Source organism: Eleutherodactylus coqui, chromosome 4 (genome assembly GCF_035609145.1).
Source record: "Eleutherodactylus coqui strain aEleCoq1 chromosome 4, aEleCoq1.hap1, whole genome shotgun sequence".
Lineage (NCBI taxonomy): Eukaryota > Metazoa > Chordata > Amphibia > Anura > Eleutherodactylidae > Eleutherodactylus > Eleutherodactylus coqui.
In genome coordinates this window covers 80,805,551-80,828,473 of record NC_089840.1, presented here as the reverse complement: position 1 = coordinate 80,828,473, position 22,923 = coordinate 80,805,551, and the positions used below count along the sequence as shown (strand labels likewise).

The 22,923-nt window shown below is 41.8% G+C and overlaps 1 protein-coding gene across 31 annotated transcripts in view; it reads left to right on the top strand.

Moving 5' to 3' along the window:
• The window catches only part of ELN (elastin), a 107,963-nt gene that overhangs the window by 19,472 nt on the left and 65,568 nt on the right, over nucleotides 1-22,923 (top strand). For all 31 annotated transcript variants that reach the window (XM_066599758.1, XM_066599752.1, XM_066599749.1 and 28 more), the window contains exons 2-7: nucleotides 7,750-7,815; nucleotides 9,041-9,139; nucleotides 11,653-11,685; nucleotides 14,794-15,015; nucleotides 15,600-15,842; nucleotides 17,046-17,078. In XM_066599758.1, coding sequence (XP_066455855.1) covers nucleotides 7,750-7,815; nucleotides 9,041-9,139; nucleotides 11,653-11,685; nucleotides 14,794-15,015; nucleotides 15,600-15,842; nucleotides 17,046-17,078 — 696 coding nt within the window. The remainder of the gene's footprint in view (nucleotides 1-7,749; nucleotides 7,816-9,040; nucleotides 9,140-11,652; nucleotides 11,686-14,793; nucleotides 15,016-15,599; nucleotides 15,843-17,045; nucleotides 17,079-22,923) is intronic.

Genomic DNA, 22,923 nt, shown 5'->3' with positions numbered 1-22,923 from the left:
AGCAAAGGAATTCTTCATCTCTGCAGGGAATAAAGAATTCCCTACTACAGCTGTCACAGATGACAGCTGTGGTAGGGGATCCAGCTGCCGTCATCCTGTAATTGTTTTCTAGGGAAGGGCTCTAAATATAAGCCCTTCCCTGAAAAACAAGAAAAAATGATGATAGAAATAAAAAAATAAAAATACTCACCTTTCTTCAGATGCCGGGGCTCAGCCGCATCCAGCCGGCTCTTCTCCTGCACTGCTCTGAGGACTATTTAGCAGGCAGAGATTTAAAATCCCCACCTGCTGAATAAGCTGTCTCTGATTGGCTGAGCACAGTGACCAATCAGATGCAGCTCTCAGCTATTGAATGACAGCTGAGAGCTGCCTCTGATTGGTCCCTGTACTCACCTAATCAGAGGCAGCACCCACTTATTCATGAATTCAGAGGTGCCGGCAGACCATTGTCTTCAATGGAGCTGCTGGCAGAAGCTGCGGCTCCATTGAAGACAATGCATGCATTCCCTATGGTGCACGCATGTCCTATCTTTACAGGCACGCATCTGTAAAACACGGACATGTGAACACACCATAGGGAATCCATTGGTTCCAATAGAAGCGTGTTTTTGTGCGTGCGTATACACGCACAAGAACACGCTCGTGTGAAGCCACCCTAAGTGCACAGTGCGCACTTATTTACAAGCAACAATTATCACTCAAAAGATGGCTTTTGAGGGAATTTTTTTGTGATAATCGTTGTGTGTAAAAGGGCCTTAAAGGGGTTGTCCCACGAAAGCAAGTGGGGTTAAGCACTTCTGTATGGCCATATAAATGCACTTTGCAATATACATCGTGCATTAAATATTGGCAATACAGAAGTTATATACTTACCCCCTCCGGTGTTGGCGTCCCCATCTCCATGGCGCCGACCGAAGCCTTCTTCTGCCTGGATTAGACGCGCTTGCGCAGTCTGCCCTCTTCTACCCTGCTCCAGCGTGCTCGCGTCGCAGAGGTCTTCTGCGCATGCGCAGAAGACCTGTGCGGTGTGAGCACGCCGGAGCGGCCCCTTCAGCAGGACAGAAGAAGCAGACTGCGCAAGAGCGTCTAATCCAGGCAGAAGAAGGCTTTGGTCGGCGCCATGAAGACGGGGACGCCAACACCGGAGGGGGTAAGTATATAACTTCTGTATGGCCAATATTTAATGCACGATGTATATTACAAAGTGCATTTATATGGCCATACAGAAGTGCTTAACCCCACTTGCTTTCGTGGGAAAAACCCTTTAAGGGCGCCCACCCACTGGCGATTTTTTTTCCTTTGCGTTTTGCGTTTTTTCTCAAGAGCAATTAGTTTTGAATGTACTCCTGTCCACTGGCGTTTTTTTTTTCAGTCCGTTGCAATTTTTAACATAGGAACTGTCAGTTGCATACGTGTCCTTATTTTTCTCTTAATGCACCCATGAATGTCAATGTAAATTAACGGAAAAAGCCGCGAAAATGCAGCGAAAAACACGCGGAAAACGCTGCGTTTTTCACTCACGAAAATCGCAAACGCCAGTGGGTGGGCGCCCTAACTCTTAATGCATTAAAATAACTTTCTGTGAACTTTCAATGGCTGTACAATGGGTTTGTCATGTCCAGATAAGAGAACAATAGCTTTTTAATGGCTTAAGATAACTTGTTGCAGAAAGTTATCACAGTCAAGTTAAATTTTACTACATTAGTACCCTGTGTTTCCATATACTATTTTTACCAGAATGTTAACTCAATGACCAATATCCATATTCGTAATATTGTGTTTGTTATAAAATGTCTAGTAACATCGTTGAACTACAGTTGAACTACAAGAATAATTCTATCTTAGCTTTGAAACAATCTTTTTTTAAATCATTACTAATTCAATGATACCTTATGATTCTTGCACAAAGCAGTTTTGACTACTGCCTCTAAGATTATCCCCAAGATGATATTACAATCAAATATAGACAGTACACAATGCACAACAACATACATGCACAACAATTACGTCCCATGTACTAGAGCACATTTGAACTATAGCTATGTAAGGGGCCCTGGGGTGGTGAAAGGGCCACTGACAGGTACTGTGATGGGGGTGTGCAGGGTTTAGTGTCCTATCCAAATATATCCTTGAGGTCACAGGTGTATTGCAAAGTATACCCAGTAACAGGGGTGTTGCTTTCAATGGGTTCACATGGAAGCATTGCCTGTAGTCAATGACTGTCCAGTAATTGGGAAGCATATCATTACTACAACCATATATACATGCAGGTACCTATAATACCATAGAGGCAGCCCATGCAGTTGCTATGGGACCATTGGAGGGAATGGGTTGAGCTCTGGCTCTCCAAAAGAGTAGTATTGTTAGCAAATGAGTGAGGAATTTACCAAAGGTTCATGAAAAGGGCCTTGGAGGAGTTGTTATGTCTTGGGCAGTAAAGCCATAATGGATGGCCCAGTTTGATTTTTGCTATAGGATCCTCTTTCTTTTCTTTGTATCACTAGTTATTTTTTGTAGCAGTTACATTGCCAGATTTGCTGTAACCATGTGTGATTGATTGTTAAACAACTCTATCAGTCTTTCTGAGATCAAACTGTAGCTACAATGCCCAATATGCCCCTAAATGCAGACAATGGAAAGAAGCCTCCCAATGGCTGCTGGCATGGAGACTTTGGGTGTGATGAAGTCCATTGTCAATAAGCTTCTACTATATGCAACACACATGACAACTCACCAATAATTACTAGTAAAGATGAGCGAGCATACTCGCTAAGGCAAACTACTCGAGCGAGTAGTACCTTATGCAAGTACCTGCCTCTAAAGATTCGAGTGACTGCGTGGGGCGGGGAGCGGCGGGGGAGAGAGAGGAGGAATGGGGGGGAGATCTCTTTCTTTCCCCCGCTCTCCCCCGCCGGCACCCGAATCTTTAGAGATGAGCGGGCAGGTACTCACATAAGGCACTACTCGCTTGAGTAGTTTGCCTTAGCGAGTATGCTCGCTCATCTCTACTTGCTAGTCATCATTCATCTTGGTAATTAATACCTAACCTTAAAGAGGTATCCCAGTTACTAAATGTTTTTTTTCTAGTTTTCCCCTATCGATTGAATGGGTGAAAACTGATGAATCGATGGGGTCCAACCACTGGGATCCCCACCAATCCTGAAAACACAGGTGTCCTATTTGCTCCACTTCATTTTACAGGAGACCCATAGCTCTTACACAATCCAACCTGAACATGGTTGCATTCAATGAAGCATGGAGCTCACATGTGTGGTAGGGCTCCACTCATTTCAGTGGCGTTGGTGGAAATAGCTGAGCATAGCACTTGGATGTTTCTGTCAGCCCCATTGAAATGAATAGAGCACTCTATTAAACACAAATATGCTCAGGTTGGATCCGATAGAAGCTGCATTCCTCCAGTGAATGGAAGTGGGGCAACTGGGACCCCCGCATTCTCAAAATTGGTGTAGGTCCCAGCAGTTGGACCCTCACCAATCCATCAGTTTGCACCCATCCAATGTATGAGTGAAAACTCGAAAAGCATGTAGAACCTGAAATACCCTCTTAAGTAAAACTATAAATAATGATGAGCCCAAAAGCTGCCGCTCTCTGAGTCATTGCCAGCCTTTCAATAGAACACCACTTATATGGCCCCCCTACTGCAATTTGTTTACTAAATTGCCCCTGAGCCAGTATTGTCGCAGTGCTCCCCCACGGCCGGCAGTCTTACACTGAGATCTGGCGCTGGTGTATCAGATACTGAGCGCTCCAAATTCCTCTCACGCTGAGATCAACAATTCTGGAATTCTTAATTCCTCCGGGGTTTCAGTAATCAAATACACACCTCTCATGTGGAGTTGTGGTTATTTGTTTTAACCCCGTCATTGCAGTGCAACCTGCCAGACATTCCTGCACTAACCATTTCACTGCCAGGAGGTTCACATAGCCAAATGCATTCCCTTATCATCGACATGACAGATACGACTCTATAAATCCATCAAGGGTTTGCATTATAGTTGAAATGGTTCCATATAAGATTATGCAATAATAAGTCTGGAATATGGTCCAAAATCCTGCAAATGTTAGGAAATTGTATCCATAATCATTCATACTCAAGGGTCATGACAAAGCTGGATTTACAAAGCCACTAATCACTGATCGTCTATGTGCACACCAAAGGAATGTGTTTATTTTCAGGAAAAGTAAGGTTCAGTGCATCCCACAATATCAAAGAGATGCAGAGAACAAAAAGATGATATGCCTCGGTTATGTGTGCTACATGAGACATTGCACAGGCCCTATCGTATATGTCACAGCAATGGATGATATGTGTGATGTATAACACTTGGTATCCATCATTTTACAACTGTGATAACCTGCGAGGCTTTGACATTGCATCATGACTTGCGAAGACTGTCTGTCTTATTCCGGACTTGTTTAAAAAACATACAAATCAATCGAATGAACACTTACTACAACATTATGGTGCCCTTTACTATATTAACTTGCTCGTAAAAACATATGGATCGTATCTGTGCAAATCCCATCCACTGGGCAGCGAACTGCAGGAATCGCTCCATTAATCCTCATATATATAATGTAAACGCCAGTCATGCTATGTTAACATTACTCCCTTGGAGATCTGCTATGTTGTAAAGACATCTGGAGAAAAAAGAACTCCAAGCAACCACTGCGTGGTTAAAAACAGTCTAAAGAATAAGGTTCCATTCACATCTGCATTATGAGTTCCATTCTTCTGTTCCACCATAGGAATAGAAAAACACAAAGCCCGATCCGTCCTATGATGGAATCACAAGGTGTTGGACAAACCCATTGACTATAATGGGGTCGATCTGGCTACCTTTTTGCCCATCCTTCATTATTTTCACGGACAAAATAGCATAGGAGCATGCTGCTCAATTTTATCTGGGATTTGTGGACGGATCTGCACTGGAGCCGCCAAACTCAGTGTCTGAAGCAGATGTGAACAAGGCTTTAAGAGATTGGGGAATTGGACACTGCCAGAATATTGGAAGACATTAGACTTCTGTTATTGACAGATCATCTATACTCTATATGAGCAGAAGCAGTAAATTTTTATGGTTATACAAAGAACACACCCAATAAAATGCATCTTTCTCCAAGCAATAAACCAGATGTTGGCCCACATTGAATGAAGGAACTATAAAAACCTAGTACATGATGCAACCTTCGACTTGAGATACTCTTGCCAGGTGGATGGAGATAGATAACCTTATTTTGCAAAACACCAGCAAAGAATATTGCCGAGAGTATCTTCATTGGAAGTTGTGCCGTGTACCTGGTTTTTATGGTTCATTCCTACAATTTCTCACTCCCACACATTTGGGTGAAGTGTCCACCTTGTTGGCAGCATCTCCATCCAAACTCTATTTCTTGTTCACGGTCATACTGTACAACCTCAAATCTCGAGACAGCAATTCACGGTTGCTCCAGCCATGTTTCCTTCCTAGTACTAGGTCTTTATTGTATGTCAGTGGTTAGAGTAGCAGTTTGTGCTCCAAAGCTGTTCTTGCTGTCTTTGGAGACATAGAAAGCCATTCTGGAGCGATGTGGCAGAATCACCCAGTTACTCACCTAGGTATAAGTATACACAGATCCTACTCTTCTCGCTCTTTTTACTGTCCTTACTCTACTGTGTGTCTGTAAATCTTATCTTGAATATGTTACTCCAATGGTAATGCCCCTTTTGCTTTATATCTCCTTGGATTAGTACACAAGGGGAATTAACTCCAACACTGAGATACAAATATCAGCACAGTTCTAGTAGTGCACCTGGTCTTAAAATTTTGAAAAAAAAACTAGATACATGTCTTAATATATATTATTAATTATTTTAAAAATTCAAGAATCATACCAAGGGACATATGCCTTACTGTACCATCTGTATTGCATTTAATTCTACTTGTTTGATTAGGGTTTACAGAACTTGTCACATGATGATAACCCGTTTTTTCAAAAAGAAGTTAGTGTGGTGATTAGCAGATTGTCTCTCTATCTTCTCTCACAAAGGATGATCATCTCTATTGCTAGAAAAAGCCATGGCCAGCCAAACATTTCCAGCAGCCAGCTACATAATGTGCATTACATGACTTGACTACCATTCATTTGTAATCCATGGATGCTCGGTCAAAAAGAATGGGAACCTCTCTTAGAGAGCATCTTTCCATTCTGGCACGTGGAGGGAGTCCAAAATGGGGGCTACATTCTACAACTTCTATGTGCCCTAATAGTACTGTTGAGTGAACCAAACCAGTAGGACCTTGTTTCAGATCGAACCCAAAAGAACTGTAAGCAAAGTTTTACCCAAATGGGGTTCTACTGGTTCAGTTTGTTCGACACTAGTCCTGTACACTGGTGTATAACACTGCAAGTGTTATACTGGGCTTTTATGGCTCCTTGACTGTGTTATACAGGGCTTTTATGGCTCTTCAACTGTGTTATACACTAGTTTTAGGAGTTTTGGTGAACTTCCAGTTTGGATAAAAATGTGACTGGAATGTCTGTGTGCCCATCAACATAATTTCAGTGGTAGGTCTATGTAACAGTATCATACAGACTGACAAATTGACTAGAAAATGAATCCATAATCCCAAGTCGATTTGAGCTGGTCAGAACTGAGATCACATGACCATGTGAGGAAAAAGAGGCCAGGAGTTTCAGGCAGAAAGAAATAACTAACCAAGGTAACACTAGCCCACTAACATATATATTTGGGGTGTAGCTGCTTAAAGGGGTTGTCCCGCGCCGAAACGGGTTTTTTTTTTTTTCAACCCCCCCCCCGTTCGGCGCGAGACAACCCCGATGCAGGGAGGTAAAGAAAGCTCACCGGAGCGCTTACCTGAATCCCCGCGCTCCGGTGACTTCTCTACTCACCGCTGAAGATGGCCTCTTCCTCCGTGGACCGCAGCTCTTCTGTGCGGTCCATTGCCGATTCCAGCCTCCTGATTGGCTGGAATCGGCACGTGACGGGGCGGAGCTACACGGAGCTACACGGAGCCCCATAGAAGACTGCAGAAGACCCGGACTGCGCAAGCGCGGCTAATTTGGCCATCGGAGGGCGAAAATTAGTCGGCACCATGGAGACGAGGACGCCAGCAACGGAACAGGTAAGTATAAAACTTTTTATAACTTCTGCATGGCTCATAATTAATGCACAATGTACATTACAAAGTGCATTATTATGGCCATGCAGAAGTGTACAGACCCACTTGCTGCCTCGGGACAACCCCTTTAATGAATGAATAAAACAAAACATCACAGTGGCCCTTTAAAGAGGTTTTTTAGGTTTTCTTATTGGTTGCCCATCTATAAAATATAGGGCATTATTATGTGTCCTCTGTTTCCCACCCATGGAATTCTCATTGATACTGTAAGCTGAGCGCATTGGCACTTGCTGGAACACTACAGACCTTGCATTCCAGTATTGACACAGCATCCAACACGTCCATACCATTGTGTCTAATACTATAGGTCAGCACCACTTGGTTGTGGACTGAACCGCTCTGTTACCAGTTGTGCTCTTAAACCAGCTATTACCACTGACCCTGTTTGATAGACTAACTGGTCCAACTTACAGCTTTTCTTGCTTTCATTGAATATGTTTTTATGTATTTGTTAATATTAAATGTATCCTAAATGTATCATTCGTAACTAAAATGTAACTAAATATTTAGGTATATAACGACTTTCTGTTTTTTCTGCTCACAGGCGTTCCTGCTGGAGGAGTAGCTGGTGGCCAGTATTTACCAGGTGGAGGTGCAGGGTCATATCCTGGTAAGAAGTAGATTTTGATTACACATTCATTTAATGTTAAGTGAATGTATCATCTACACACATTTGGGGCTTGGATTTGTGAGTTGAATCACTACACTGTGTATAAGCTTACCAAAATGTGTAAATTGTTGCCAAACTGAACCTTGGTTTCTCTACTGGGGTACAGTATGGGGCGTATGCTTCTGACTTTAATTATAGGATGAGGCCATTTTTCACATGGTGATGATCGGCTGAACAAATGTTATTGCAAACATTTGCTCTCGAACATTGCAAAATATTGAGTTAAAAGACCCTGTAAACGAACAAGAAAATCCTTGTTTATCACTTGATTCCTTCTTTTATTTGGACTGAAAAATAATTGTTTGCTGGTAGCCCACAGGGAAATTACACAGGACGGCACATGGATAAGAAAAAAATTAAAGTTTACTGAAATTTCTAAAAATTAGCAATTTTCAAACTTTGTGTTTTTCAGCTTGTAAGACAGATAATTATTAGAGATGAGCGAGTATACTCGCTAAGGCATATTACTCGAGTGAGTAGTGCCTTAGCTGAGTATCTCCCCGCTCGTCTCTAAAGATTCGGGGGCCGGCGCGGGTGACAGGTGAGTTGTGACGGGGAGCGGGGGGAGAGAGGAAGAGAGAGAGCTCTCCTCCGTTCCTCCCCGCTCTCCCCCACCGCTCCCCGCCCGCCGCCGGCCCCCGAATCCTTAGAGACGAGCGGGGAGATACTCAGCTAAGGCACTACTCGCTCAAGTAATGTGCCTTAGCGAGTATACTCGCTCATCTCTAATAATTATCTGTCTTACAAGCTGAAAAACATCTCTAATAATTATGCACCACAAATTAGGTAATAATTAACTTTTACCATAGGCTTACTTTATATTGCTATAATGCTAAAGTTTTTCAGGAAGGGAGGCTATGGAATAGGGGAACACTGGTGCAAAAATTATCTAGATAAAGGACCCTGGTCCAGCAGTGGGCGCACCAATTCCCATACAACTATTCCTGTAACTCCAAGGAAGGGGGTATTCTGGGTGCACAATTTGATGTCCTTCCCTTTGTAAATCCTGTACTTATTTGTATACCCTGATGTACTCTCACACAGTTTCTACAGTTTTATGCCATACTCTGCCCTCTTACTGGGGAGGTACTGGTGGAATTTATTCCTCCAATGTCTAAACTTCTATACGATTCTGACTGCAACTATTCTGGGTTTCTTTATAAAGGAGGAGCTGGTGTAGGACCTGGTGGTGTAGGACCTGGAGGTGTAGGCCCTGGAGGTTTACGACCTGGAGGTGTAGGACCTGGAGGTGTAGGAGGAGCAGGTCAGTATAATCTATTGATTTCTTTATAGCATTACAAACTAGTGTTAATGCAGTTAGAAAATCAGATACTCGTAGCTTTGAATACAGCATGGTCAGCATCGCCACTTAGGATAGCCACTTGAGACAATTCAAGGACTTTGTGTAACATCGTGGTGCTCAACAAAAAATTACAGTTTTTATACAATACAACAAGAAAAGTAGTAAATGATGTGCCACTCACCAATGTGATAAAAAAGGCTCTTTTATTCCAAAAGGATTAACATAGAAGCCGATGAAAACAGGTGCATTTGGTCACCTTCCAAATTCACCAGCTTTCAATTACTGCTATGTGAAACAGTTTGGAATAAAAAAGCCTTTTTTATTACATTATTGACTATCATATTGTTGACTTGCTTTATTAGAAAATCAAACAGCCGTAAAATAGAGTCACGATTCACTTCTATTGCTGCATATATTAGGTAAGAAGTACATTACAGACAACAGTGACAAACCTAAAGCCTTCAGTTATTCTACATTGTAGTTTATAAGCTATGGCCCACAGTCAGATCAAGGACAACCCAAAAGCGAGGTTGCACTGTTAGTTGCAGGAATACAGCTGTTCCAACAAAGTACAACATTTATTCCTAGACTAAGGCTTTCAGGTCCGCGCTAATTGCGGTACAACACTTCCATTGTTTTCAATGGGACCGCTAACACAGGCACAAACAGCTGCTTGATCAAGGTGCTTTTTAGCGCCGGAATTTTCGAGCGGTGCATCTTCTATTTTTGGGTGTTTCAACATTTTTAAATGCTGTGCATCGCCAATTGAAATGAATTGGCAGAGTTGACAGCGCTAAACGCCCTAGCTACACTACGTGAATAATCACCTAGCAGGCTCTGTCAGGGTCCCTTACCCTGTTCTCTGGTGCTGCTACAGGCTTCCCGTGCATTGTCAGCTCCAACAGAGCATCTCTTGCTGGTAATGGGGATTGAAATCCCTCCCTCCAGCAAGAGATTGCTTTGATTGGTTCTCGAGTGCTGGCCTCAGCCAATCAGAGCCAGCGCTCGATGAACCAATCACAGTCATTCAAGCTATGCTGAAAACCCAGCTAAAGCATTGTCAATAACACATGATGATGCTGCTGAAACCACAGTAAATGCGGCGTTCAAAATGTAGCATTTTTGCAAATGCCTGTGTAAGGGAAGCCTTACAAGGGCTACAGATAAAAGGTATCAAAAGTCTTTATGCAAACTAGTTAGCCAGTATTTACTTCACTCTTTGTAGGGTAATGTAGCACAGTGATTGTACATGGCCAGAAACCTTCATATTTGCAGTCTCCATGATGTTTGTATGCACATTTGCAATCAGAATTGGAGTTCAACATGCCTAATACTTTCTTTTCCCAGTAGAAAAAGCTCTGCCAGAGGTAACTTCTTATCTTCTCTTATCTTCTTCTGTATATTCTCAGATGATCGGTTGTCTTACTATAAGTGTATGGTCAGAACAACTCTCATCAGTCCCGGATCATTAAAGGGGTTGTCCAGTTGTAAACTATTGATGACCTATCCACAGAATACAGAATAAACAGTTGACCGGGGGGGAAACTTTTCCGTGGAATCTCCATTAATCAGCTGTTACCTTAGCTGGTGAATTCCTGCTCTCATTTCAACAGGAAGCAGACAGCTCCTTCTCACTGCAGTGGCCAGGCAACGTGGTATTATAAGCAAACTTGCCATTGAGGTTAATGCTCTGTAATATCAAGCCTGGCCACTACAGTGGGAATGGAGCTGTCTGCTCCCTACAGATAACAGCTCAACGCATGAATGTATTGGTATGGTGAACACGTGATCACTGGCGATCCCAGAAAGCGGAACCCCACTTATCTACTATTGATGGCCAATCCTGCAGACAAGCCATCAATAATTTATAACTGGACAATCCCTGGAATGAAATTACACCTAGTAAAAAGCATGCTTACCTAATGTAAGCGCCAGGGGCGTAACTACAGGCTCAGGGGCCCTGATGCAAAGCGTGAGCTGGGCCCCCCCTCTATCTCTATCTGTACCCGTACCCATACCTAAACCATGCTGCACAGAGACATAACTTGAAGCTTCTGGGCTCCAATGCAAAATCTGTAACAGGGCCCCCAACTATAATGCTTTATTCAAAGTACTGGGCTCCCTATATGGAGAAGAGAGGCCTTATGGGCCCCCTAAGGCTCTTGGGCCCGGGTGCAACCGCATCCCCTGCACCCTCTATAGTTATGCCCCTGGTAAGCGCTATTGAAAAGTGAAAAGCTCAAGTCAGAAAGGTCGCATTGCAAAACTCTACACATCTAGGGCATGTACCATATGCTATTTATAATACTTGAGTCTTCTCAAGTAATAGAGGACTCTTTGGGTGCCCTCAGACACTAGTGCCCAGGTGAGTCTGCTACCTCTGCACCCCTATAGCAACACCTCTGGCTCATGTGATGTCATGATAATCCAATATAGTGATATGCCTAACATCAAAACTATTTTATTTTATCTAGGGCTATATCCTGGAGGAAAACCCCCCAAGCCAGGTAAAATGATGATTTGGTCACATATTTCTGATGTTGCAGTTTCTAATTTTAATACATTATAACATGGAAATTTGAGATAGAAAACGGATAGGATGAAACCCTACTGATGTCATACAGGAACAGGCTTTCCACCATAAGGATGCAGCTGTGACATCCTCTGAATATTGGACTCAACCTCCTATACATGTTACCCACACTAAAACTGGGGTGTCATTAGTCTTCAATGCATTATATTAAATAGGAACTGCTGTGAAGAGGATTTTTTTTTGCTTCTCCATTTCCAGGCACAGCATTCTTTTACAGAACACTCTGTTAAGCATGCACGAGATTTTGGCCAGATACTGCAATGATATCATCATCTAGAGCTGTACTGTTTAATGGAAAACTCCCCTTGATCGCTGACATTACACAGCGCCGTTACCATATTGCACCATAGTCCTAAGTATGTTGTACCCCTATAGAGTTAAAGAAAGAAGTAATCAGTGCCTCTTTTATAGAGTATGATAAAAAGCCATTTGTGAAAAGCAGAATGTGCAGACATGCATTACATTTCCGCAGAATGTTCTCATTACTGATTTTGGAACTGACTCCATAGAATTGCTCTGTACAACCTTTTTTGGTATAAACTGAAATATTCATGGCAGCAAAATGTCCCTTGAATGTATTTAATCATATCCTTTTCCTAAATCCAATCTGTTATATGTGGTAGAGCAATATAATATGTGAAGATGCACATTGGCTTTATAGGCAAAAGGGCCCCATTTCCATCTTAGAAAGAACATAAAATTGCTTCCTACTATGATTGTGTAGCAAGAATTGCTAATGATTATGCTGTCTGCTAATTACTGCTGCATTACAAACCACATGAAAAATCAGCACACCGCTGAAAAAGCTGCTAGACAGAGGTTATATATCCAGCATGTCAGTAAAGTAGCTGATATGTAACAAGGCATTTATGTATGTGTCCTATACAAGGCTTCTATGCTCTGCCCATGACCAATACTATCACTAATAAGATCCACTATTAGGAGTCAACAAGTTTTCTGACTGATTGAGGTAGAAACAGTTTTTTTTATATATTTAGCAAAAAAGGTTAATAATATGACATTGATATAAAATGTACTTAAAATTTAATTTACTGAGTTAATAAGCAAAGTTAGTTAAAGGTTATACCATCACTTACTGATCCCTGCGGGTCCAACTGCTGAAAATATTGTTGGTGGATGCATCCAGGAGGGATGCAGAATTCAAGATACGATTTAGCAGACACAATACAAGGCACAAAATTTACTTAAGAAAACAAGAATAAAAGTGAACAGTGGAATGATAATGAAAAAGCAATTAAACTGTCCTTTAGATTCTTTAATCAGTGCGCTACCAACTATAATATAGTTACACCTTCTAAACTATTTTTGTAACACTTTACTAGTATCAGTACAATATCTTAGAGATACAAATTATAGCTTTTCTGGAGTAGCTGTTTTACCCTCAGTGCAGTTCCTAAATTCTACAGCAGCTGGCTAATTATTGCTGACTCACTATTGTCTGCACAGTTACAGTTCCAGTGCCTGTTCAGAAGCCGGTCTCACTTACAGTTTGGCTGTTTCTATCGACTCCAGCAATCCCACAGTATTGTCTGGGATTTGGGGGCACTAGTCTCCTTTTCCCTCTTCATCCTCTAGCCGTGCTGGTCAGTTCTTCAGGCAGCAGCTTCCTTTTACCTCTGTCTGGTACCTTTTTTCTTCTCTGCAGCTCAGCAAACAGCTCGTTTAGCCTTCCTTTCACTCTATGTGCCCAACTATGGAGCAAAAAATTGTTTTTCTTATAGCAAGGCATCAGCTATTCAGCAAGTATTCATTGAGCATACTCATTAATGCTGCGCCAAAATTTGGTGCAATTTTAGGTTTTTTTTTTCCATTCCACCTGTATGGCACCATTAATCCTTTAGGGTGAGTCCCTTATACAAAAAACACTATCTTTACTAGTTAAAGCAGTATTCCCATCTAGGCAGCTGGGGTGGCTGTGAGTATAGATAAAGCTAAGCAGGTTGTGCTATGCTGTTTCTGAAGATGCCATTAATTTCTTTGGGAGTTACTGTCACACAGATCATATACCGCTCAGTTGTTTCCATACTTCTGCCCTCTTGTGCATATGGTAGTGAGACGGGTTGGTGAACCCATTCTGGGAATATGTGTGGGTGTACCAGAGATTTACCAGACTTTTATGTCATATACTAGTGATATCTAGTGATGAGTGATTAGGTGAATAAATAATCAGTTCTTGACAGTATTGGGCTGATTTCACGAAAACCTTAGTGAATCGGGATGGTTGATTCCGACTCCCTCTAAAGTCAATGGAAGTAAAAATCAGGTTTATTAATTTCCCTCCAGAAGGTCACTAATGCAGCCCAAGCCCCTCAAGTTTCATGGGAATACAGCCACACGTCTTGGGAACACAGTGCCAAGAATATCCCTTTTAAAGGTGGAGTTGGGTTTTCTAAAAGTCATGTTTTTACATGGAGCCTTTTTTAACATTTTTGCCCTTACTGTACTTTTGAGTAATCAAATAAACCCCAATGTATTACATAGATATTTTGTATATTACTGGCACATAGCAAAGTTATGAAATGTATTCTGCTCACAAAGTTATACAGCCCTCTGGTCAGTAACGGGGTAGAGAGATTGAGAACAGTTTTCATAAAAGCACAATGTGAGTGCAGAAGTTTAATTTGTTTTACAGTATTGATACGTTCTTGTATTCCCCAATGCAGGAAACTAGAGAATGCTGTATTAACATGTTCCACATAGAAAGCCAAGTCAAACACAATTACATGAACTTAAAATAATAATGCATTAATATGTAATTACCATTGCATTTTCTTTCTTGATGAATTAATCTCTCAGGGGCACTGCAGTCACCTGTTTTCAATTTGGGTTCCATGGCATTTCCTATTTCTATTTTATAACTCAATCTTCATGTAAAAATGGTTTGTAGCCCTTGGTATTCTTTGCTGAAACATACTTTATAAAACACATAGAAAAGTATCGCAAACCACTGAAAAATCAGTAGTTTCCAGGTTATGCATCTAATACAAACATTTTATAATAGGTGTTGGTGGAGTTGGAGCTGGTAGCTTAGGGGCTGGTGGATATGGACCTGGAGCTGGTGGATATGGACCTGGAGCTGGTGGAGCTGGTGGATATGGACCTGGAGCTGGTGGACTAGGTGCTGGTGGATATGGACCTGGAGCTGGTGGATATGGACCTGGAGCTGGTGGATATGGACCTGGAGCTGGTGGAGTAGGTGCTGGAGGCAAGCCACCAAAACCAGGTTAGATATATTGACTGCCATATGCCATAAATGGTTGCATAATGATAAGCATTTGTGTAATTGCTTATGTATAATAGGCATTGTGCCTTTGCTTTATGTGTGTTGATAATGTTAATAGGTTTGGATTACTTGGTTTCTCTTGCTGAGAAAAATCACAGGTTTGGAATGACATGATAACCATTTTAAGAACTACAGTGTTAAATTGTTTAGGTTTCGTTGTATATGCCATACTATGTGAATGACCACCTATTGATACAATATTGTGTTCAGGTGCAAAAGTCTGTGCTGATCAACATCCTACTGATCTTTAGAGCTATTGGAGCTCATTATTCCAGTACAGAGCTTTGAATTCCCTGCATTAATCTCCAAATTAATCCCTCAGGGGCGGTGCAGTCACCTGTTTTCAATTTGAGTCCAATGCCGTTTCCAATTTTTATTTTATGTCACTTTAATTTAAAAATGGTTTGTATCCCTTGGTATTCTTTGTTGAAATATTCTTTATAAAGTACATAGAGCAGAGTTACAAACCACTGAAATATCAGTTGTTTCCAGGTTATGGATCTAATATAAACATTTTATAATAGGTGTTGGCGGAATTGGAGCTGGTAGCTTAGGGGCCGGTGGATATGGACCTGGAGCTGGTGGAGCTGGAGCTGGTGGATATGGACCTGGAGCTGGCGGACTAGGTGCTGGTGGATATGGACCTGGAGCTGGTGGATATGGGCCTGGAGCTGGTGGAGCTGGAGCTGGTGGATATGGACCTGGAGCTGGGGGATATGGACCTGGAGCTGGTGGACTAGGTGCTGGAGGCAAGCCACCAAAACCAGGTTAGTTTAACTGACTGCCATATGCCATAAATGGTTACATAACAATAAGAATTTGTGTCATTGCTTATGTATAATATGCATTGTGCCATTATTGTATGCATTAAAAGACAGAGGATAAATCTCATCTGACATTTTAACGATATGCTGATAATGTTTAATTGCAAATTAAAATTGTTTAGGTTTTGTTGTATATGCCATACTATGTAAATGTCCACCTATTCTACTAAGCTTTATACTTATTGGGGCCTATTTTTCAAGTACAGAGCTTAGAATTTTCCACATTCACGCAACCAGTGTTAGGAAAAAATTCTGTCCCAGAACCAGAGTGTGGAGACAGTATATTACTTGTCACAGAAAAAAGAGCTGTCTATTTGGCCATTAAACATACCTTTTATAAATATCAGTTAAAAAGCAAGGAACCCTATCTATCTCTAATAGATCCTATGTTATGTCATTCACACTCACGAACTGGTGAAACTCTGGCGGAACTCGGAAACAGCAGACATAACTCACGGACAGACAGAACACACTGAGTGATAAACGCCCAAAACACGACCAAACATTTCCGCACGCATAAACAGATGTAAATAGTTATGAGGCAAGGTATTGGTTCATATTTTGGCCAAGATACTTAAGCCTGCGAGCCCACTTTAAGGGTCTTCATTGTGTTGCAGGTCCTTATTTTAATGAGACAACATCCAATTGAAACCTGCCTGCATGTGGGGCAATTGTTCTGACAAGGACGGCCCCACAATGAAACCTAGGAACCTACCTAGACCTAGATGACAAACGAAACACAGCAGGACTGAACACAGCTCACAACAATACGCCAGGAATTTGCATACAACTCAGCACACCAGTGAGGGTCTGACTGCTGGGATCTCAACTAATATGTGATCAGGGGTTTTGAATGCCCCAAATTAATGAAGCATATGTGCTGTTGCTCAATTCATTTCAATGGGACAATGGTTAGGGATAACTATTAATCTTGGCACAGCCCCTTTAAACTCCTCTCCCTAGTTGCCATTGTAGGCACCCAAAATGTTATCATTTCATGTCTATCCAGAGGGTTGTAGGTTTCTATCATAAAAAGAAAAACTCTGATTGTGACAAATATATTAGGAATTTTAGACTTGTATCAGTATGATCATAAAGATGTCTCATAATGGCTAATATTTTACTATTGTCTTTCTTTTGTATCAGGTTATGGAGGTGCGACTGGTGTCAGCGGTATTGGTGAGTGAAAGCATGCTCTTTATAAACCTACTGGAGAATGTTTGAAGCCTTTATTACCCAACTACTAGGAATACTGGCTTCTGTTTCACAAAGTGTACAATATATTCAAGTTACACAATGGTTGTTTAGGTCCAGTGCGAATGACCATGGGTCGAATCATACTGAGTTAATCTTATTTGGAATCAATATACATATTCAACTATAAATAAAGATACATGTGGTATTGATGCCATGATCTGAACACTACTTCTGAGTGCCCAACGTCACATTTGGCCACGGAATGCCACATCAGAATAAGAGATCCCTCTTCCCAGAAGGAAAGATCAACCAAAACTTTTTCACTGCACTGATTTACTTATTGACTATTGCTGCCCAAATGTAGACAACTCGTTTTGTATTTTCTTTTATATTACCATACTTTTGGCTTTCTGGGGTATAATTTATATTGACTTCATTGCTGTGCTCTCCCAATGCCAATGCCAATTCCTAGTGCCCTAAGTAGACTTCTCGACCCAAAACAGAGCTCTACTGGTTCTACTGTTTTCAATCCCGGCTTTTACTTACAAGCTAATAACAAAAGATGCATCACCAGAGCTATACAAATAATAATATACGTATTGTCAATGCTCACTTGTTCACCTGAAAACCAAGTGACTATCAGCAGTGGTATAGCAATAGAGGTCGCAGTTGCAACCCGGCTCCTAAGCTAGGGGGGCCCAGAGACTCCTCTCACTTACATTGCTGCATCCCCCTGTGACCCTGTCTGGTGCACCAGTAGGTTTGCCATAGCAGCCTATTACACAGACAGAAGCAATGCACTCACAGCACGCATGCTGCCTGTCGCTTAGTTTATGCGGTTAGAATGTAGAATGCCTCTTCCCCATGTCTTGATGTCAGATCTCATAGGGCATATAGTAAACATAGGCAGAAACTGTTCTAAGGTCTATTCGCATAACTAAGCAAAAGCCAGATAGCCAGCATGAGTGGCATGAGTTCACCGCTGCTGTCTAACTAGCTGTTCCTGCAATCTTCCTGCTCTGCTGAACAAGGGGCTTAGTAAGGGGGTGGGACATTAAGATTTTTTTTGGAGGGGAGAAGGGCACAGGGGGCTGTATTATTCTATAGGGCCACATAGGGTCTCTCTCTTTAGGGGCACACGGGGGCTCTATTATTGTAAATTGGCATGGAGGGCTCTATTAATGTAAATTGTCATGGAGGGCTCTATTATTCTATATTGGCATGGGGGAATCTATTTTTGGGGCACTGGGGGCTCTCTCACTGTAAAAGGGGCACAAGGAGCTCTATTTAGAGGGGCATGCGGGGCTCTATTACTTTAAAAGGGCATGGAAGGGTCTGTTAACTTCAAGGCTGTTTTCAAAGTTACACAGATCCCAGCGTTCTAGTTCTAAAATCTGTGATTGGCTGCAGCAGCCTGTGACATCCCATAAACAAGCTGACTGCAGCCTGTCAACACAGTCCTGATGGAGAAAATGGAGCTGCAACGCTGGAGCTACAGGGAATGGGGAGTGATGAGTATATGGTTATTATTTTTTATATATGGGGAGCAGGAATTTATAAAAATAATTATTCAGACAACTCCTTTAAGGGGCACAAAGGACTTGTATTACTTTCTGGGGCACAAAGTGGGCAATATTACTTTTTGGTTAACACAGAGGGGAATTATTACTATGTGGCACATGAAGCGCTGTTCTTACAATGTGGTCGTGGGCAAAGGAGGCACTTTTTCTTGTGGTGATCATTGTGGGGGAATTATTACTGCATGCGAGCAGTGTAACTTTGTGGATCACAAGAGGGGCACTTATTCTATAGCAGGCACTGTGAGGGTCAGTGGAGGTAACAACAGGATGGGTAGAGTATACAGAGACAAGATATAGCTTTAAGAAATCTTCATGGTGGTCTGGGCCGTATAGAGAAAAAAGTGAAAATGGGCGACTCCAGTGAGAGAAGATGTCACTTGTGATCACTGGAGGTAACGGCACTGTTATCACTATCATTGTGTAGAACTGATATGGTGACTGCATTGTGGAGAGGTTATAAGAGCTGAGCTGTTTGATTTTATATGATGTATACATTTTTGGGGGCAGACAATGGACAGTAGCCACGGAAAATAGCTGTGAAGGGGACGATAGGGGGGGCCCAGGCCGAACTTTTGCACCCGGACCATGTGTCTTTAACTACGCCCCTCACTATTGGCTTGTTTAAACAAGCAGTCATTTATCTATGAATGACTGCCTATTTACTCTCAATAAAGGTGGGCAACTGGAAGACATCTCCACCATGTTACACCTCTATGCAGTGAGCGATTATCTCTCCTGTGTAAATCAACAGGAGCGATATCATTGGGATGGCTGTCACACTCTTGAATGCACTCTATTATTCTATATGAGCACAGAGGGACTATCTCTTTGGGGGCACAGGGGGGCTCTATTATTGTAAATGAGCATGAAGGGCTCTATTATTCTATATGGGCACTGGGGAATCTATTTTTGGGGCACTGGGGGCTCTCTCACTGTAAAAGGGGTACAAGGGGCCCTATTACTCTATATAAACAGTCATCCCATGTAGAAGTATAGTTATTCATGAAGAGCTTTTAAAAGGGTTGTCCAGGATTAGAAAAATATGAGAAAAAGAGGATTTACCAGCAGCACTCTTGTAAACCCAACCCAGGTGGGCCTAATAGCATGCAAGAGCCACTCAGGGGCATGAATCTTGTATCCCACAAATAGTCCAAGAAAAAAAGTACAGTGGCAGCATATAAGGGTGCAAAAGACTCAATGCGCCAATTTATTCTCCCATAGCAGAAGACATCACAGCAACATTTCGGGCAATGTGACCTTTGTCAAAAGAAAAACATGACTGCTTTCAAAAACAGCACCACACCTGTCCACAGGTTGTGTGTTGTATTACCACTTAGCCTCACTCATGTCAGTGGGACAGATCTATAATACCACACGCCACCCTTTAACAGGTATGGTGCTTTTTCCATTTCCTGAACAACCCCTTTAAAATGTTCTCATCCATATAATTTTATCTGTATGGCACTATTGGGTGGGCTTATGAATCATTAATATGTTTTCCTGTGTCATTTTACATTAGAAGGCAGTGGTACGTCATTATTACATGGCTCTATACGAGCACTTTAATATCCCTCAGGTCATTTTTATAGTCCATGATTAAACTAAATCCAACCAGAGCGGTTAAGCATTTACAAAGTGATGTAACACTTCCACGGAATTCTGACCTATTTAATATTAGGAGACATGGCTACATTATAATCATTTTTTTTCGCCAATTGTTTAGGAGACTCCCGTGTATTCTTACAGATTACACAACCACCAAATAATCCTGAGATTCTTAGACTTAATCTGATAAACCTTAATAAAACAACCGGATACACCAGAAAATGAAAATGCATGTTTATCCAGTACATTAATAAAAATAACATTGGAAATGGTTAGTCAGTTCACGTTGACATCAGCCCTTACCATTGTGGTTTGTTTGAGTTGGCTGCTGCTGGCTTCCTGACTCTTTATCTTGCATTCATTGGAGCTCATTACTCTAAACATACTGCAGTGATTGGGTGAGAGCAGCACATTGCACTTCTTGTGAGGACTACAAATGTCTACTGATAAAGAATTCCACATTACAAGTTGCGGATGGAATTCAGACTCCACTTATGACTTATTCCAAGGGCTTCTCAAATATTAATTGCCACAATTACAAGAACTATAGCAACAGTTTCTTTTGCATAGTCCCAATAAACACAGCAAGTGCAATGATTTACATTTTTTTTAGTATGACATCTACTTTTTCTAGAGTTTGGCAATCTACTAGAGGACCAGGGATAGGTTCGTGTGGTAGGGAGAAGACTGATAAAATGTTTTTGCTTGCCCCATTTAAAAATACCCTATTGGGTATTATTGTATCTTGATGCCACCAGGAAGTCCTGGTGGAGACAAGACTGACAGGGGGTTGACACTCCCCCTGTACGTCATTGGATGCAGACAATGCTCTCCGGCAGTTCCTGGCAGCCCACTAATCTGCTGCTGTTCTGGCTTGGCTTGCAGATACAAGTTCCCCGCTGGTGCTACCCTATTGACCATATACTTGGAATAGCAATAACAGTTGCACTAGCTCCACCACTATGCCTTAGTTCATATATTTTGTCTTTCTCCAATCTACCATGCTATGGCTAAGATGGTATATTACCAATCCCGTATTGTGTGAGACAAACACTACCGTTCAAAAGTTTGGGGTCACCCAAACAATTTTGTGTTTTCCATGAAAAGTCACACTTATTCACCACCATGCGTTGTGAAATGAATAGAAAATAGAGTCAATACATTGACAAGGTTAGAAATAATGATTTGTATTTGAAATAACATTGTTTTTACATCAAACTTTGCTTTCGTCAAAGAATCCTCCTTTTGCAGCAATTACAGCATTGCACACCTTTGACATTCTAGCTGTTAATTTGTTGAGGTAAGCTTGTGAAATTGCACCCCACGCTTCTAGAAGCATCTCCCACAAGTTGGATTGGTTGGATGGGCACTTCTGGCGTACCATACGGTCAAGCTGCTCCCACAACAGCTCAATGGGGTTCAGATCTGGTGACTGCACTGGCCACTCCATTACCGATAGAATACCAGCTGCCTGCTTCTGCTGTAAATAGTTCTTGCACAATTTGGAGGTGTGTTTAGGGTCATTGTCCTGTTGTAGGATGAAATTGGTTCCAATCAAGCGCTGTCCACTGGGTATGGCATGGCGTTGCAAAATGGAGTGATAGCCTTCCTTATTCAGAATCCCTTTTACCCTGTACAAATCTCCCACCTTACCAGCACCAAAGCAACCCCAGACCATCACATTACCTCCACCATGCTTAACAGATGGCGTCAGGCATTCTTCCAGCATCTTTTCATTTGTTCTGCGTCTCACAAACGTTCTTCTTTGTGATCCAAACACCTCAAACTTGGATTCATCCGTCCACAACACTTTTTTCCAGTCTTCCTCTGTCCAATGTCTGTGTTCTTTTGCCCATCTTAATCTTTTTCTTTTATTGGCCAGTCTCAGATATGGCTTTTTCTTTGCCACTCTGCCCTGAAGCCCAAAATCCCGCAGCCGCCTCTTCACTGTAGATGTTGACACTGGTGTTTTGCGGGTACTATTTAATGAAGATGCCAGTTGGGTACCTGTGAGGCGTCTGTTTCGCAAACTAGAGACTCTAATGTGCTTATCTTCTTGCTTAGTTGTGCAACGCGGCCTCCCACTTCTTTTTCTACTCTGGTTAGAGACTGTTTGTGCTGTCCTCTGAAGGGAGTAGTACACACCGTTGTAGGAAATCTTCAATTTCTTAGCAATTTCTCGCATGGAATAGCCTTCATTTCTAAGAACAAGAATAGACTGTCGAGTTTTAGATGAAAGTTCTCTTTTTCTGGCCATTTTGAGCGTTTAATTGACCCCACAAATGTGATGCTCCAGAAACTCAATCTGCTCACAGGAAGGTCAGTTTTGTAGCTTCTGTAACGAGCTAGACTGTTTTCAGATGTGTGAACATGATTGCACAAGGGTTTTCTAATCATCAATTAGCCTTCTGAGCCAATGAGCAAACACATTGTACCATTAGAACACTGGAGTGATAGTTGCGGGAAATGGGCCTCTATTCACCTTTGTAGATTTTGCACAAAAAAACAGGCATTTGCAGCTAGAATAGTCATTTACCACATTAGCAATGTATAGAGTGCATTTGTTTAAAGTTAGGACTAGTTTAAAGTTATCTTCATTGAAAAGTACAGTGCTTTTCCTTCAAAAATAAGGACATTTCAAT